The following is a 16,213-nucleotide window of genomic DNA, read 5'->3' on the forward strand; positions in this document are numbered from 1 at the left end:
TTGTGACCAGCTCGCAAACCAATCGCTCTATCAAACTGCACGGTCATGTTAGCCAGGGGTTCACGTCCAAGTTGGAAGCAGGACTTTAAGTTTTTCGTTAAAGACCTGAAGGCCTTTGGCGGCAGCATTCTGTCGGTCTACCACAACCAACTGGTACTTCGCTTTGTTCAAGGGCATGCATTCAAGGAGGTCTCGCAGCCGAGGCGATGGTCCACAAGAAGCTCGTTAACTACGTCAGCAAAGAGAGCATAGCTACGTGTTATCGAAGATTAAGATCAAGGAGATGCTAAGCAATCGGCATCGACGTGTAACGGTGGTGAGGGGACGATAAGTGCGAGACATGGCATGTGTGTAGAAATATAAAGGATTGCTGCATTTCGCTTTTGAAATCAGCAATTCCTATCAATTTCTTTGTTTCGATGCTATTATCTATTGATTCATCGTCCCTTTTTTTCCAGCGCGAACACTGGATGCAGCGACTATCAAGGTGCGAAAGACAGGTGGGCCCGTAGCGAGTAGAACGGAGGCAGAACACAACGATAAGTAGGCATGCACTCCCCGTCGCAAAGCGGCGGCTCTTGGCTATTGAACAATCGATATGACCAGTAACACTGCGATAATCAACGTTGCAGGGCCCACTTCGAAATCACTAGCTCAGATTCGCGTCGTGATCCCTTCTACAGATAACTAGTACTGGCAGTCGCAGCTTTGAGATAAAGGCAGCACACAAATACTGGGAGACAGAAAAACATCTTTTGGTCAGGTTATATGCACATCATATTGCCAAAATTCAACTCAGTCTCCTCGCCCTAGCTCAGTAGCGGAAAATGACCCTAGGATTCGAATGAAATGGAAGCCACCTATCGTAGTTCATTTTTCATTCCGGAAGATAGTGCCTTGCTGTGTCTCACGGTTTGCCGCAATGTAATTAATTGATAGGATCTGTCAAAATGAGAGACAAAACTCGTAAAGAACTACACTGTCATTATGCCAAAAAGCTCCTTAAGCGTAGCATTTTGGGTTTTAAATCCAGACAGCTTTAGTTCTTGAGGGAAGTTTGGAACATTATCCGCAGGAAATTTGTGAATGACCGCTGCAGCGATTTCCTCAAATTCGTCAGCTTTTTCAAAAGCTTGATCAGCACGACAAGTACTGCTTGAGCTCGTTTCAGCTTCGGCAAAGACGGTATCCAGCTCCTCATCTTGAAACATCTCGTCTAAGTACTCACCCCAAAGCAACAGAGTGGCCGCATCACTAACGCCATCTCCCGGATCTTCTTCATCGCTACCCTCTGCAAGCTGGTCTGCGTCTTGGTTTCTTTGTGGGGACGGAGTAAACATTGTGCTGTGGAGTAAACATTGTGCTGTGTGCATCACGAAGAATTTCACGCTCCAGCGGAAAAATCAATAGCTTTTTCTTGGGATCTCGATCAGCGTTCTTCAAGGTTCGCTGGCGAACATGCTGCGCAACAGTATGAATGTCGAGCGCCTTAGTTGATTTCATTCGATTGCGTAACGCACTGTGAATCCGACCAAGCTCACTAAAAAAGACGTTCGCACGTCGCAGTGATGACGGCTACCGATAAGACAGCAATTGCAAGCTTCGGTAGCAGACTACTAGGCTTTTCTTGAGCCAAATATTGACAATACTCCCATGGCCCAACCTAAATCTCGTTCGGCTTAGCTCTGGTAAATGCTCCTTGCATCCACTTGAGCATGTCGCTCCTGATGAAACCAATGTCTTCAGTAGAAAAAAAGGCTACGATAGTAACATACTGCTATCTTGGGCAGTACACCAACTCCAGACACCGCTGTAGTTGGCATTTTTCGTGCATGTTCAGCGTACATAGGGTGAAGTGCATACCCCAGTAAAAATAGGGCTAGCTCACACTGTGATTAATGATGTTCCACGCACTTGACGAGCGCATCTCCACGCACACTGGCCTGGATAAACGCTCGTTAGATCTCACCGTAGGTCAGCACCACATCACCTACCGTATTCTCTTCACGTTGAAGCATGTACGATGCGTATGACAACGGCACAATGACCGCTTCCGCGGTTTTTAGCTTACTCCAAACGCAGTGTCACCCAAAACGTGAAGACACGCAGGGAAGTCGTCGTCCGTTTTGTACTAGCGGTAAATCATTTGTAAAGCCGACTGTACGCAGAGCAAAGAGGCAAAATAGCCTTGAGCGGAGTTCCATCTCGTAGCACAAAGCGAGCGTAGACACAGTGATCGGCCGTAGTACTGAGACATGATTCTCCGGGCGCGCTTGAGCCACTTAGCAGATGATGCATTCATACAATTCACAGCGGCCCCGCTACATTACAAAATGAAGATTGCAAAATAGCCTTGACGATATTGTGCAAAACAGAACATGAAGATCATCTGCGGCCATCGTAGTGCCAATATTCGATGAGCCCTCGCACACTGACTGGCATTGTTCGTGATAATAGCACCGATGCCCCAGCCCTCATTGAGTGCTTGCTTCATGATCTTCTCCAGTTCCTCTGCGATGACCAGGCCATCGTGACTATCACCCGCTGGTGGAAGAGCGTAAATAGGTGCTACACCGAATAGAGTCAACTGAACTCCCAGAAAATGTTCTTTAGAGATATTCATCCATACATCAGACGAGAGGTTGACACAGCATCCCGTATTCGGTTGCATGGTTCTCAGAGCTTCAATAGCTTTCTCGTAGCAGCGCTTCGCGTTCTCTTTTAGTAGTCGGCCATCCAAAATCCGACGTGAAGGAAGCATAGCTGCCACACCAGGACACAATATCTAAAAACAACGTAAAACTGATCCTTGTTCGACGAATCGATCAGGAAGCTGATTGTCAGCGTGCATTGCGACTAACGCACGCTCGAGTTGCTTAATGTCATCTCTTGAAAGCTGACGTTTCGGCTTCTTTTTAACTGGAGCTGGCTTTATACTGGTCAATGGGGAGCGCCTGTTAAAACGTTGGCGGGAGCGTTTCATAGCACTTCGTGGAGAACGCATTTTTGAGATTCGCGGGGGGGGGGCTGCGCGAGCATCAAGGTACGTCGGGCTCGTATTCCATTGGAGCACGGGCGCCTGTCCGATCACAGCAAACAGTAGCGCTCTGGGAGCGTGTTCTGTTGGAAACAGATTGGAGCAATTTCCATAAGTCAGTAGTTACTACTGAGATCGGGTGATTTGATTTGTAAATACTGCTATTGTCAGCGAATCTCAGTAGTTATGAAATAGTACTTCATTTCATATTCAAATTAAATAGTATAGTATTCTACATATGATGCGCATGCTAACAACATTTTTTTAATCTAATATGGAAATTCAACGGCACTCAACAGACGTTGACTTGGTTTCTATTGTTGTCGTCGTGCATTCGTTTCTCACTGCTACAAGCCCATTTCTCTGTTTCCTCTCACCAGCTCGTTAGTTCCACGAGGCACACAATACACTGACCGAATGCTCCGCTCTCGAACACGAAAAGCTCGCACTTTCGGGTCGGCTCCTTTCGTGGTGAACGTGTCAGAGCTGGATATGGCCAGGTCGCTTGGCTTGTTGAGACAAGATGTACCAATTGGAGTGACAGACTGTAGCAAGAGCAACTACGGTGTGGCGTAGCAGCGGCGAGAGAACATCGGGATCGAGACTCACGGATCTCAAAAGGCAATTCAAGAACGCTGCAAAGAACTTGCTCAATCGTCCGGCTTTCAGTTGTTTGTCAAAAGCTTCAGTAGCAAGGCAAACGATAGTGGAAATGCAAAGTATGTCTGCAAAAAGCTGAATGGTCAGCAATTCTTCGACAAGAACACCTCCTATGACGAAATTGAGTGCCCGTTTGCTATCAATGTCAACGGAGCTGACGGAAGCTGGAAGGTTACTCGCTTTAATTTGCTCACAACCACGTCATGCGTGTGGGAATCACAGAACAACCTGTAGTAAATGATATTCTAATATTACCACTTCACAATAGGTAATAGTACTTCTATCGTGCTACACACACTCAATATCACTCTAGCGAAGATCTACTACCTGCGTCCAGTCTAACTGAGCCAATCCCTTGGCAGTGGACAAGTTGTCTCCAAAACAACCTCTACTTAGGCTTTTCCATGGCCTCGTCGCCCAAAGTACTCAAAATCCCACATCCCCACCTTGTCTAATTTTTTTTTAATTGAATTTACCTTTCTGTAATACCGGTTCGCTTCTTTTCTTTTTGCCTTTTGAAGAGCTACGACCTTGGGACCGCATCCGCGTTGACGGTTTAAATGGTTCTTTAGCTTAGTCGGAGCTAAAGGTGACCTTGCAGGATGGGCAGGTTCGGGGCAGGCGCTTTTTGGGTCGGCCCAATTTCTTCTTCGAGAGGTTGCGGAGTACAGGGGCCATGGCGTGGATAAAATGGAAATGAGAAAGTTGTTTTGTAAGAGCATGTTGCTCTACTTCATGCATTCGATGGTTGAGCATCACTGTGTATTATTAATACTATTATGCTACTACCCAGGCGTAACACATCTAACGCTTGGGACAACTACTGATCAGTACTTTACACGCACCAAATCAAATCACCCGATCTCAGTAGTAACTACTGACTTATGGAAATTGCTCAACAGATTGCTCGCCTGATGGAGTTACAGCTGGCTGATTATGTGTAGGAGTCGATTCTGCTGAAATGGGCGACGCCGGCTGTATCCGTGTAGCAGCAAAATAGTCGCATTTGGACAGATGACTTCTGTAGCTCCGAGGCCTAGCCACAATTGCGATTGGTGAGATGTTTGTGGTATCGTTGTCGTAGGCAGCTCTGCAGTATCTGCACTCACAATACTTGTAGCCCCTTTATCCTGCCCCAGATCGACCAGTATCACAAAGTGAGCGCTTTCAGGACAAGCAGGACGCTCTCCCGGGCGGTGGCTCGGCATTGGTCTCGGCTTTTAACCCCTCTAATCCGAAGATTATTCCGGAGTATCCGTAATTCCTAATATATGAGCTAACGTATGCCGGAATATCAGTACAATTTACCAAGTTGTGAGCCGTTTCGCGTGACACGTGTCCAGATTATGGCATGTGATTGGCTAATTGTGAATGATGTGCAGAACAGAACCTGTCCATAAAACTTTCAATTGCGATCTCCCTGCAAAACCGTTACACCGTACAGCAACAACGAGACAAAACTAAGAGGCCAGCACCCACACAACTGCTCATTCACTTACTCCTCGTCGACCTCGCTCTCAACTTCGGGCCTACGCTTCCTAACAAACCTGAACTTGTGCTGCATCTCTGGGGGGATGACCATGCCGTTCTTCCAGCTCTGGTGCCACACCTCATTGCATGTTAGAGCGCTTCCGTGCTCCAATCTGCGCGCCTTGTTACACAAGGTGACTCTCCCCTTCTTGACCGTTGAGCACGAAGCACAGAAGTAGCTGGTCTCGTAGCTCCGTACGCCGGGCCCAGCGTACGCTGAGCACACATTGCACAACCACTGACGACGCTTCACTCCTCGGTCTTCTCGAGTGTGTGAGGTTGACATGGGATAGGCTCTGTAACTAGATCTGCTAAGTCGTCACCAGCAGCAAAATCCTCACTTGCTTGATTCAGCAGATCGGTATGCAGCCGCCGCATGAATGCCGCATGGGTCGGCACCGGTTTCCCGCGGCTGCGCATCGCAATCTTGTGGGCGATGAACGCGTTCACCATTGCAATATCAACGATACCGAGAAATATCGTCTTGTAGTACTTCCGCATGCGAATCAAGCGTTGGGATGGAGTATCGCTGCAGGCGTAGCTGGGCCGTGAACGTCTACTCCCCCCATCGCCTCTAGGTAGTCTCGCACAAGCTGGGGGCATGGCAGAAATGGAGCCATCGCGCTCTCTACGGGAGACTTGAGTGGTATGTGTTGAGCACCCCGTCGCCAAAAAACTAACAGGCTTATTATCCAGCCTTGTAAGCGCAGCGAAGTCACGGCGCCTCTTCCACACAGCCATCTTGCACGCTCCGCGCGGCATACGCTTCGGTCGTCTCTTTTGCTTGAACTCAATGGCCGCACACCAGCATTTGCGATCTTTCCTGATAGTTCCCACGTGGCGAGGGCCCATAGAAGTTGTCAGTGCAAATGAGGTGCTGTGAAGGCTGCCCACGAAGGACTTTGGAATTATTCTTGATCACAGATTGCTGCGCGACAGCCTCTTCGTCTTGCTTTGCCTTGCCGCAATAAATATCCAATCTACACAGTACGACACAGTTCGGCTAGCGAGATATTACGGCACATACATAATACATTACGGACCAGACAGATTATAATTACTACGGATATCCGTCTTGTAAGACAGATATCCGTAACAATCGTACTTCGTACCTGGAGCAGTAGGCGGTGTCTGCACAGCACGTCAGGTAAAATTTGGTGCCCCACTTGTTTGGCTTTGCCGGCATGTACTGGCGCATTGGGTTGCGGCGATGACGCATCGGCATCATCCCTTCGTCGAACAAAATTCGTGCACCCATTTGGTATCCTCTGAAGAACGTCTTCTGCAACGCTTGAGCCACGGGCCGAATTTGAAGGCCCGGTCCCCACTGTCGGACTGTCGTTCGTTGTCGTTGAAGTGGAGATACCGCGCATGTCTTGGAACCATTTTCCGACTCAAGAACTGGCCAAACGTGCCGCTGCGCGAGTGCACCCTCGACCTTCGTGACCCAGTGCCGACTTAGACTCTCTCGGCGTGGCTCTAGTGCTCGTGCGATAAGCAAACCGATGAGCTGAATGATCTCGTGGGGCCGGATGGATGGCTTGCGCGCTAGTTTTGACTTGTACTCATCAATGGTCAGCACTATTGTTGAGGGGACGCGTTCGCGCTGCTGACGTGCCCGTGCACGCATTTGCTGCGAAGTACTGTCGATGCTGTCCTTACGGTACTTGTTCGTCTCGGCTGCAATCTTTCGCCACAGCTCCTTCGGCAGAAAAAAGTAAAATATCGCGATAGGATTCTCCGCGTATGCCAGCGCAGATCGGGTTGGACCAGATGGGCCGTCGTTGAGGGGTAATGCATCGTGTCGCACTTGGTCCGCGTGGCGTTCATCGAACACCTCCCACCCCTCTGCTTGAAGTCTGTCAATCGCTGGACCAGTCACGTCAAACTCCACTGGCACTTCGTCACGCTCAGTTGCCACGTCGTCATCAACTTGGTCATCAACAGCAGCAGCAACTGCCTCGTCCACTTCATCGTTTTCGTCCGCCAGAATGGACTCTTCGTTACCTTCCGCTTCGGAATCTAGAGGGAGCAACCAGTCGCCACCTCCAATGTTTATATCATCAGCATCAGTTGGCCCAAACAGCCGGTCCCGTCGCAGTGCATCCAAGAAGTTATCCGAATCGAAGTCATCTAGAGAAATACCAGATTGCTCCGCGCTTAGAACTGCTGCCGGAGTGGGTACCGCCGTAATAGACGATTCAGGAGTTTCCTCAACCTCGACAGGGGTATCCGGAACAGGTTGCGGGGTATTATACGTGGTACGTGAGGTCGTTTCCTGAACACCAGGAGCTGCACAATCAGCAACAAGAAATTTAGTATATATTTCGCAACAGTCAGCATCAAAAACTCAAACGTACCAGTACGGGGTCGTTTCGTAGACGTTCTTGTACTCGATGTCTTGCGCTTGCCTTTCGGTCGAGGTTGCGGATCCGTTTCAATGTCGTGTGCCGAACTAGCTGCCTTGCTTGCGGGTCGTGGTCTGCTAGAACCTCTGGCCTTGCCAGGTGCAGGTGGTACGCTTGAGATAGTCGACGCTCTCGCTGGGGCAGTGGCTTTGGCAGCAGGCCTGGGCCAATCAATCGCAGTGTTCTTCGCAGCAGCTTCCTTCGGTGCGGCAACGGGTGCAGCTAATCCAGGCTCGGACGGCGCAGGTACCGCTTCGGAATCTGCTTCACACCGCGCGGGATTCTCTTCAGACAGTGCTGACGTAGTCTCGGACGGACCAGGAGTATTTTTGGGTTGCTCGGGCTCGGCGATGGTCGGCGTCGAAGCTGGCTCGAAGGCAAGCCATCCTTTACGGCGGCAGTAGCGAAGCAGACTCATCTCACCCGACAAGCGTACACGGTTAGTTGCCGATACAGCATATTCGCATCGGTAGTCTTACCTTCAACGTAGTCCACGCCTTCCGATCCCGCGAGGTTGCCACCGGGGGGCCATATCTGGTTGAACGATTTCTCGAAGGTGAATATCTTCAGGAGTGACGGTCTCTTCTCCGGTGCTGATTTCCAAATGGAGGGCTGGGAGAGTCTCTTGACTCCTTATATCTGTAAACCTAACCGCTTTCTGACAATCCCGTGTCGCATGTGATGTGCAGCTTACACTTAACGCGTTTAAATTTATCGGATACAAAATTCAATATGCCGAATTGTCGTTCCTCGAATGGTGTTGCGGACATCTCGGAACAGTTTCACCTCTATAAATTAGATTCCGGATTATCCGTAATGTCGTAGTAGAAGGGTTAAGCACTGAGCCTGTTGATGCAGTTTTGGCCGTCCAATCGGCCGACCCGTCCATGGCCGTTTGGCCGAAACCTAGTGCCAAAACCACGTTTCGGCCATTCATTGGCCAGAAAGTAAAGTCCCTCCTGCCAACACTGATTGCCAAGTTCGGTTGATTTTTTATTTGCCTGCTACTGAGCCAATGACGCTCGAGTGTAGTTTGCTTTTTTTCCAGTTTTTTAATCAATTTTCTCAGTCCACAGGCCGTTTTAGGTGTTTCTTAGCCGCCTATAGACAAAACACAACCGACTCTCTACATTATTTCCCGGACAAGTTACCAATTTTATCAACCATCGTGCAAATTGCCCATTTTTGTGTGATCTAATTTAAGGCTGTGTGGAGTCACTATGTGTGGCTGTGTATCGCTGACTGATAGAGAGATTCTGGCCTGCCAAACGGCAGAGTTATACTGGAAGTTGGTTGCCCAATGCAATGCGCGCAGTAGTAACTGGTCGGCTTAATTTTTTTTTTGCCTGCTACAGAGCACATGACTCTCGAGTGTAATTTGCTTGTTTTCAGTTTTTAATCGATTTTCTAAGCCCACAGGCCGTTTTAAGCGATTCTGAGCCGCCTAGAGACTAGGCACAACAGGCTCTCTACACCGTTTCCCGGCCAAGTTGCCAATTTTACCAAGACAGAGGCTACGTACACAGTCTCAGTGCGAGTTTGTGTCCACCGTCCACAGTCCAGGACGGCTGCCACAGTTTTGCCCTTTCTATGAGTCATCCGCTTGGAAAGCCTCACCAGCTGACAGTCGGGCTTCATCAGGTTTCCTGCCAAAACCAGACCAGCGCTGGCGCAGAACAAGCTCAGCAGTAAGGAGTGATTGTCTTTCCTTGAGAATCACTTAGAGTTTTAACCAAAAAATATCTTTTTTTTTTACTTTTTTTTACTTATTTCTTAAAGAACTTAATGGAGAGAGAGGATGCGTAACTACATTAACCTGGAGGGATTTCTCGTACACGTGTCTTCATCGCTGTCGATGCTTGAGCTACTGGGACTACTGGAACTACTGTAGCTACTTAGCACCCAGACACGACTCTCCCTCATACCCTCATTCTCGTCGGACAGGGTTGAGACGCTAGATGGTCGCCGCGACATCCTCGTGGCTGGAGCTCCGAAAGCGGCTAGCAGTCTGCTAATTTCTGAATTTGTAGGGGAAGATTTATCACCATGAATTCGCGCTCTCCAGAGTGATGGTCTTGGGTTAGGAATAAGTGCTGTTGGGATTATGAATGGATACATGGTATCACTCTATTGGACTTTTTAGTTACTGTGTACGTAGCCACTCTCATTTTACCAACCATCGTGCAAATGGCTCGTTCTTGTGTGATCTAATTTAAGGCTGTGTGGAGTCACACCATTTTTAATTTTAGGCTACCGATACCGTATTTGGCGATTTGCATGGTAAAACCGATTTTCCAACGACTTGCATTTCTGCCCATCACACTTTTCAAGCAGGTTACAAACCCATTCAAATACATGGAGCCTATGCTACCGAATGTTCTGACGCTTTAAGGTACCCCAAATTAAGAGGAGAAAAAATGCATAAGCAAAGCCAAACAACGACTACAGCATTCACAGCACCATAAACAACATTTAAAGTGTCCTACAATAAGAAACATGTTGTGGAGGGCTTCATTTCTGGAAGCACTATGAGCCATGCCCTTCGAATCGAAGGGTATCGAAGTTCGATGCGGTAACGTTGGCTCTATGTATTTGACCAGGTCTTGAAAAGTGGGATGGGCAGAAATGCAAGTCGTGGGAAAATCGTTTTTTGCCAACTACCGTGGCCTAAAATTAAAAATGGTGTGACTACACACAGCCTTAAATTAGATCACACAAGGGCCAATTGCACGATGGCTGGTAAAATTGGCAACTTGGCCGGGAAATGGTGTACATAATCTGTACACCATTTACTTTATTTGACGAATCCGGTACTTTTCTCTAATCATTATGTTTGGGGGAAAATAGGCAAGATTTGTCGTTCTGTGCTGAATCTGTAGTATTACAGTACTATTAGTATACATTATTCTGCGTGAATAGTGAACGCCTGATTGAATGGTTGTCGCGCTCACCTTCCTCTCAGCAGTAAGTAAATCCACTTTATAAGGCTCGGCATGTAACGGGGTACGTAGCCCTAAGTGTACCCTGGTTACATGAAGTGTGACACTTCACACTTCAGGAGTATGACACGTCATACTCCGAGATATTTGGTACAAGGTACCAAGGTCGTTCAAAGCCAACTATTGGTTAAATGACATTGCATTTCTATAGGTAACTAACAGTTTGTATTAAACGCAAACTTAACCTACCTATAAATATACTCAGTTTACAATCTACCTTATTTAGGTCACTTCGATCTCTTTAATAAAAGAGGGGACCTGTGAACTGCCGTTCACTGAGAGTTTGTATACTCTCGGAAGATAACTTCCTCTTGCGCAAGGTGCTGTGTGACCCCGTCACACTTGGTAGCACTTGTAGTCAATCCACGCCATCGCGGGTAGACTACCTGAACCTCCGAAGTTCGTTGCCATGGATAGGAACGACTTCTCCTATTTGAACGACTCTCAGTTCGAGTCGGTTCGGAAGATGGCAGGCATCTTCGGGATGGAGGCCCTGCAGAGCCTGGTGGTGTCAACACCGGCTGAGCAGCTCGAGCGCGTCAATGCATTCGACGCGTACGAGCAGGGCCTCATCGCGCATGTGCGGGAGAACCTGCAGGCTCCGGCGGCGGAAGCAAATCCGCCTCACCCGAAGCCAATACGGCTGAAGGTAAAGCCGTATGAAGGGAAGGAAGGCGAGAACCGTCACTTCTGGGTCCGAGAAGTAGAGCTCGCGATGGACGCGGCTCTGATCTCGACCGAGCAACTGCGTGCTGCTTTTGCACTCTCCAACCTTAGCGATCGTGCTAAGAGTTGGGTGTACACTCGGGAAGCAACATCCCCTGGATGTTTCACATCCTGGGCTCAGCTGTGCGAACAGCTCCGAGCCGCGTTCCTCCCGGCGAACTACGAGTACCGCCAGCGTTCGCGCTTCCTCGCGTGTAAACAAGGAAGGCGCGAACTGCACGAATATGTGCAAGAGATACGGGAGCCCACGGCGTCCCTAGTGGGAAACTCACTCAATGAACACATCAAGATGACTGTGTTCATGGACGGCTTTCGAGTGGGCCCCGCACGCACTCAGCTGTTCCGGGTGCAGGCAAGCACCCTTGAAGAGGCGATTCAAGTGGCTCTTCAAGAAGAGTACAGCCATCGCCAGGCGCGTACGCCGGCCTCAGCGTGGCCTGGGAGCTCCTTGTCGGCTCTCGGTCGAACAAGCCCCAACGGACCAGTTCCCATGGACCTCGGGTCCGCCGAACAGCGTGACATCCGCTGCTTCGGCTGTGGGAAGATGGGCCATTTCAAGCGCGACTGTCTCGCGGAAAGACTCCGTAGACGGTCCTTCCCCAAGCCCGTCCTCAAGGGTCGCTGGCAGAAGCCAGGATCCCGGGGACAGGGGAGCGCAGGGAGCCAGTAGGGGCGGGGCGCCCTACTGGGGAAGAACTAAGTCTTCGTGATGGGTGCGCGGGTGGCGCGTACCACGGGGACTTAGCCCCTGAGAGTCTTCGCACTCTCGAATCGGCGAAGAGCAGCGGCGGGTTGCTCGTAGTACACGGATGTGTACGGGGATACGATCATCCCTTTAGAATCTTGATTGACTCTGGGGCGTCGAAGAATTTCGCACGCCGCCAGACGGTTGCTCGTAACAGCAACAAGTTGTCCGAAGCTTTGAGAGAAAGCAAGGGCAACGGGACGGTGTCAGTGCAACTGGCCGACGGGAAGGTCGTCACTGTCCCCAACGTCCAAGTGGATCTGGCTGTCAAGTTTGAAGACTTTGACAGCCTCGAACAGCTCACTGTTCTCGATATGGATCCATATGATATGAACCTGGGCATGCCCTGGCTTGAGAAGCACGAGCCCTGGATCGACTGGCGAGGCAAGGCAATCGGTGCCAGCCGCCCTGCGCAGTCCGACAGAGCATTGGTGAGTCATGTTCCCACCTCTGTCAGGACCCGGGGCGCCCGCGAGGGCTGCCAGGGTACCAAAGCATCCGGCAGATGCTTGGGAGTCGTCGACGTATATGACGACTCCAAGGATGTTTTGATGGTGGCCGCGCCCAGAAGAGGCGTCGGCCAAGTGGGTAACTTAGGTCCACAGGCGGGTAACTTAGTTCCGCAGACAGCTGCAGCTGTCATGAACACTGAGAACAGCGTGTTCAGAGTGGGTAACAGAGTTCCACTCACGGTCGCCCAGACCTTAACTGAAGAGGAAGACGTCGGATACGCTTCCTGTGTGGGTAACACAGTGCCACACGCGGTCGCCCAGACCTTAACTGAAGAGGAAGGCGTTGAACATGCTTCCTGTGTGGGTAACACAGTGCCACACGCGGTCGCCCAGACCTTAACTGAAGAGAAAGGCGTTGAACACGCTTCCTGTGTGGGTACAACAGTATCACACAAGGCCACGAGTGCCTCGGATGTCGTAGCGACGACATCCCTAGACGTGGGCAGCAAAGCTCCCCGTCACAGACGCCGTCGGCAAAGACACCGCCGCCGCCTCAAGTCGGATCCGAGCTTCGTTCCGATCGACGTCGCTTCAAGCGACTCGGAGTTCAGGGCCCGGGCTCCTCCGACAAGGCCGGTGGAAGAGTGTTATCACATCTTCGATGGCGAGACAGGTTTACCCGTCAAGGCATCTGGTGTCCACTTGGAACCGTTGCCAGAGGTTGCGGAGATACTGAACCTCGAGGAAATGACGGCTGAGTCTTTCCTGGCCAACCTCAAGGCTGGAGAGATTGCTGAGATGGTACTCATGAGACCTGAGACCACTCAGGAGGAGCTGAACTCCTCCTCTGTCTTGGACGAGAACGTCCTGGAAGACATGAACAAGCAGCGTCAGGCGCGCTTGGGTTCTGAGATTCTCAAGAACCCCAAGGATCCGGTGTATCCTTTGGTGACGGAGTATGCGGACGTGGTGAACAAACACCCACCGACCCAACTCCCACCGGATCGAGGCGTACGGCACGAGATTGATCTCGTGCCCGGCACAAAGTATTGTGTCACGAGGCAATGGCCTCTCCCGCGCGAGCAGTGCGAGGTCATTGATGCCTTCTTCGCCGCGAAAGCGAAGGCAGGCATGGTGCGGGAATCGAAATCCCCGCACTCGACGCCGACTTTCTGCGTTCGGAAGCCGAACGGAAAGTGGCGTCTGGTTCACGCTTATAACAAGCTGAACAACGCAACGGTGCCGGCCCAAACACCGATCCCACGAAAGGATGTGTTGTTGAACAACATGGCCGGGAGCGTACTGTACAGTGCGCTGGATTTGGTAGACGGATACTACCAAATCCTGATGCGAGAGAGTGACATCCCGCTCACCGCGGTAAGTACTCCAAGCGGCATGCTTTGGGAGTGGCTCGTCATGCCGCAGGGCTTGTCTAACGCCCCGGCGACGTTCAATCGCCTGGTGACGCAATTGTTCCGCCCTTTGCGTACCTTCGTACAGACGTACTTCGACGACATATTCGTCCATAGCCGTGCCGAGGGAGGCAAGACGGCCATGGAGGTGCATCTAGGACACCTCCGTCGAGTGTTGGACGTGATGCGAGCGAACAAGCTCTACGCCAACATCGACAAGTGCGTTTTCGCGTCACCAGAGATTAAAGTTCTCGGTTGCTTCGTCAGCAACGTGGGTGTTCGGGCTGACCCAGACAAGGTCAAGGCCATAGCAGCATGGCCGACGCCCCGATCCCAGAAGGATCTTCGAAAGTGGTTGGGCTTGGCCAACTACCTTCACAAGTACAGCGCTGGGTACGCGGGCTTCGCTAAGCCCTTGTCGAGCCTCCTTCAGAAGGACGTCGAATGGCGCTGGGAACAAGAGCACCAGGGTGCTTTTGACAGCATCAAGGCCAGTCTCCAAGAGGCCCCTGTCCTGGCTCTGCCAGACGAGACGAAGCCGTTTAGCGTCGTCTGCGATGCCTCCGATTACGCCATCGAGTGTGCATTGCTGCAGGACGACACGGCTGGACAGGAACGAGTCATCTCGTTCCAGTCCCGGCAGCTCAAAGTCGCCGAGCGGAACTACCCTGTCCATGACAAGGAGCTCCTGGCAATGAAATATGCCCTTGTGAAGTTCCGTGTTCACCTTCTGGGCTCTAGGCCCTTTGTGATCTACACAGACCACGCGTCCTTGAGGACGGCGACTAACTCGCCTCACCTCTCCCAAAGGATGGCGAGATGGCTGTCCATCTTCGCGGAATACAACTTCCGCGTCGAATACAAGCCGGGCAAGCTCAACGTGCTTGCGGACGCCCTCTCTCGGCGTCCCGACTATGAGTTGGCCCACATCACGCGGGTGACAACGGATCTATATGATCGGATACGCATGGCGTATCGGGACGATGAGGCTGTCGCGCCTATCGTCAAGTTCCTTAAGGCCGGAACGAGCGCGAAGTCCGACTGGCTCTCGTCGCGACAGCGCTCACGGCTCCACCGATATGAGTTGAAGGAGGGCCTCCTCTATTATCGGGTGGAGCCCACTGATCCTCCACGGGTGGTCGTACCCAACGACGAGGATCTGAAGTTCGACATCCTCGCGGAGGCGCATGAAGCGCCCTCCAGCGGCCACTTGGGCCGCGAGAAGACCTTTCTGTCGGTCTCTCAGTCCTTCTGGTGGACCCACATGTACAAGTGGGTCGCCCGATACGTCAAGACATGCGAACCATGTCAGCGGGTCAAACCCGCAGGGCACTCTTCGGCTCCACTACAGAGCCTGCCCGTACCGGCTGATTGCTGGAAGTCGATGAGTCTTGACTTCATCTTTGGGCTTCCCGCCGACGGACACGGCAACACCGGAATTTTGGTGTTCGTGTGTCGGCTGAGCAAGATGGTACATCTTGCCCGTCACTGTAACGGGCGAACAAACCGCAAGGTTGTTCGTCGATGGCGTGTTCCGCTATCACGGTCTCCCGGAGACGATTGTCTCGGACCGAGACCCGCGGTTCACTGCTGCGTTTTGGAAAACGCTGTTCCCTTTACTGGGAACTCGTCTGCAGATGTCCACTGCGGATCATCCGCAGACAGACGGCCAAACAGAGCGCGTCAATCGAGTGCTCGAGGACACTCTGCGCAGTGTGTGCGCGGCAGCGCCACGTACGTGGTCGTCGCAGCTTCCAGTTGTTGAGTTTGCGCTCAACAACGCGGTGCACGCGTCCACGGGGTTCACGCCGTTCTACTTGAACGGCTTCCGCCACCCCAGAGTGCCTCTCACTTTTCGAGGAGACACTGACTCCTCTATTCTAAGTGGGGGAGAGGCTCGGAAAGCCCTTTCCTCCCAGGTCTCGAATGTGAGACCAGTTTCGCTGCGGAAACAGGTGGAATCCTTTATGGATACCAAGCTGAACATTGTCAGCAGGGTCCGCGATGCCATGGCAGCGGCCCAAGATAAACAAAAGGAGTACTCGGACAAACAAGGAAGAGGAAACTTAAGTATATTTGAGATTGGTGACTTAGTGTTACTAGACACGAGGAGCCTACCTCTAGACACTATTAGCTCTGTCGGCAGCAACAAGCTGAAGCACCGCTTCATCGGACCTTTTGCAGTCCTGGCCAGACATGGTGCGTCGTACACCATCGACCTTCCAAAGTCAATGACGACGCACC

General features: G+C 51.2%; 1 protein-coding gene across 1 annotated transcript; it reads right to left on the reverse strand.

Annotated features, from left to right (window-relative positions):
* Nucleotides 1-1,679: 1,679 nt before the first annotated feature.
* Nucleotides 1,680-2,257, reverse strand: PITG_07733 (uncharacterized protein; the record flags this gene model as incomplete). The annotated part of the gene is made up of 4 exons (XM_002904623.1): nucleotides 1,680-1,708; nucleotides 1,796-1,889; nucleotides 1,983-2,070; nucleotides 2,160-2,257. The coding sequence occupies 4 exons, from the start codon at nucleotides 2,255-2,257 to the stop codon at nucleotides 1,680-1,682; spliced, it is 309 nt and encodes a 102-aa protein (XP_002904669.1).
* Between the last annotated feature and the right edge of the window lie 13,956 nt (nucleotides 2,258-16,213).

Source organism: Phytophthora infestans, genomic scaffold (assembly GCF_000142945.1).
Source record: "Phytophthora infestans T30-4 supercont1.11 genomic scaffold, whole genome shotgun sequence".
Classification (NCBI taxonomy): Eukaryota; Oomycota; class Peronosporomycetes; order Peronosporales; family Peronosporaceae; genus Phytophthora; species Phytophthora infestans.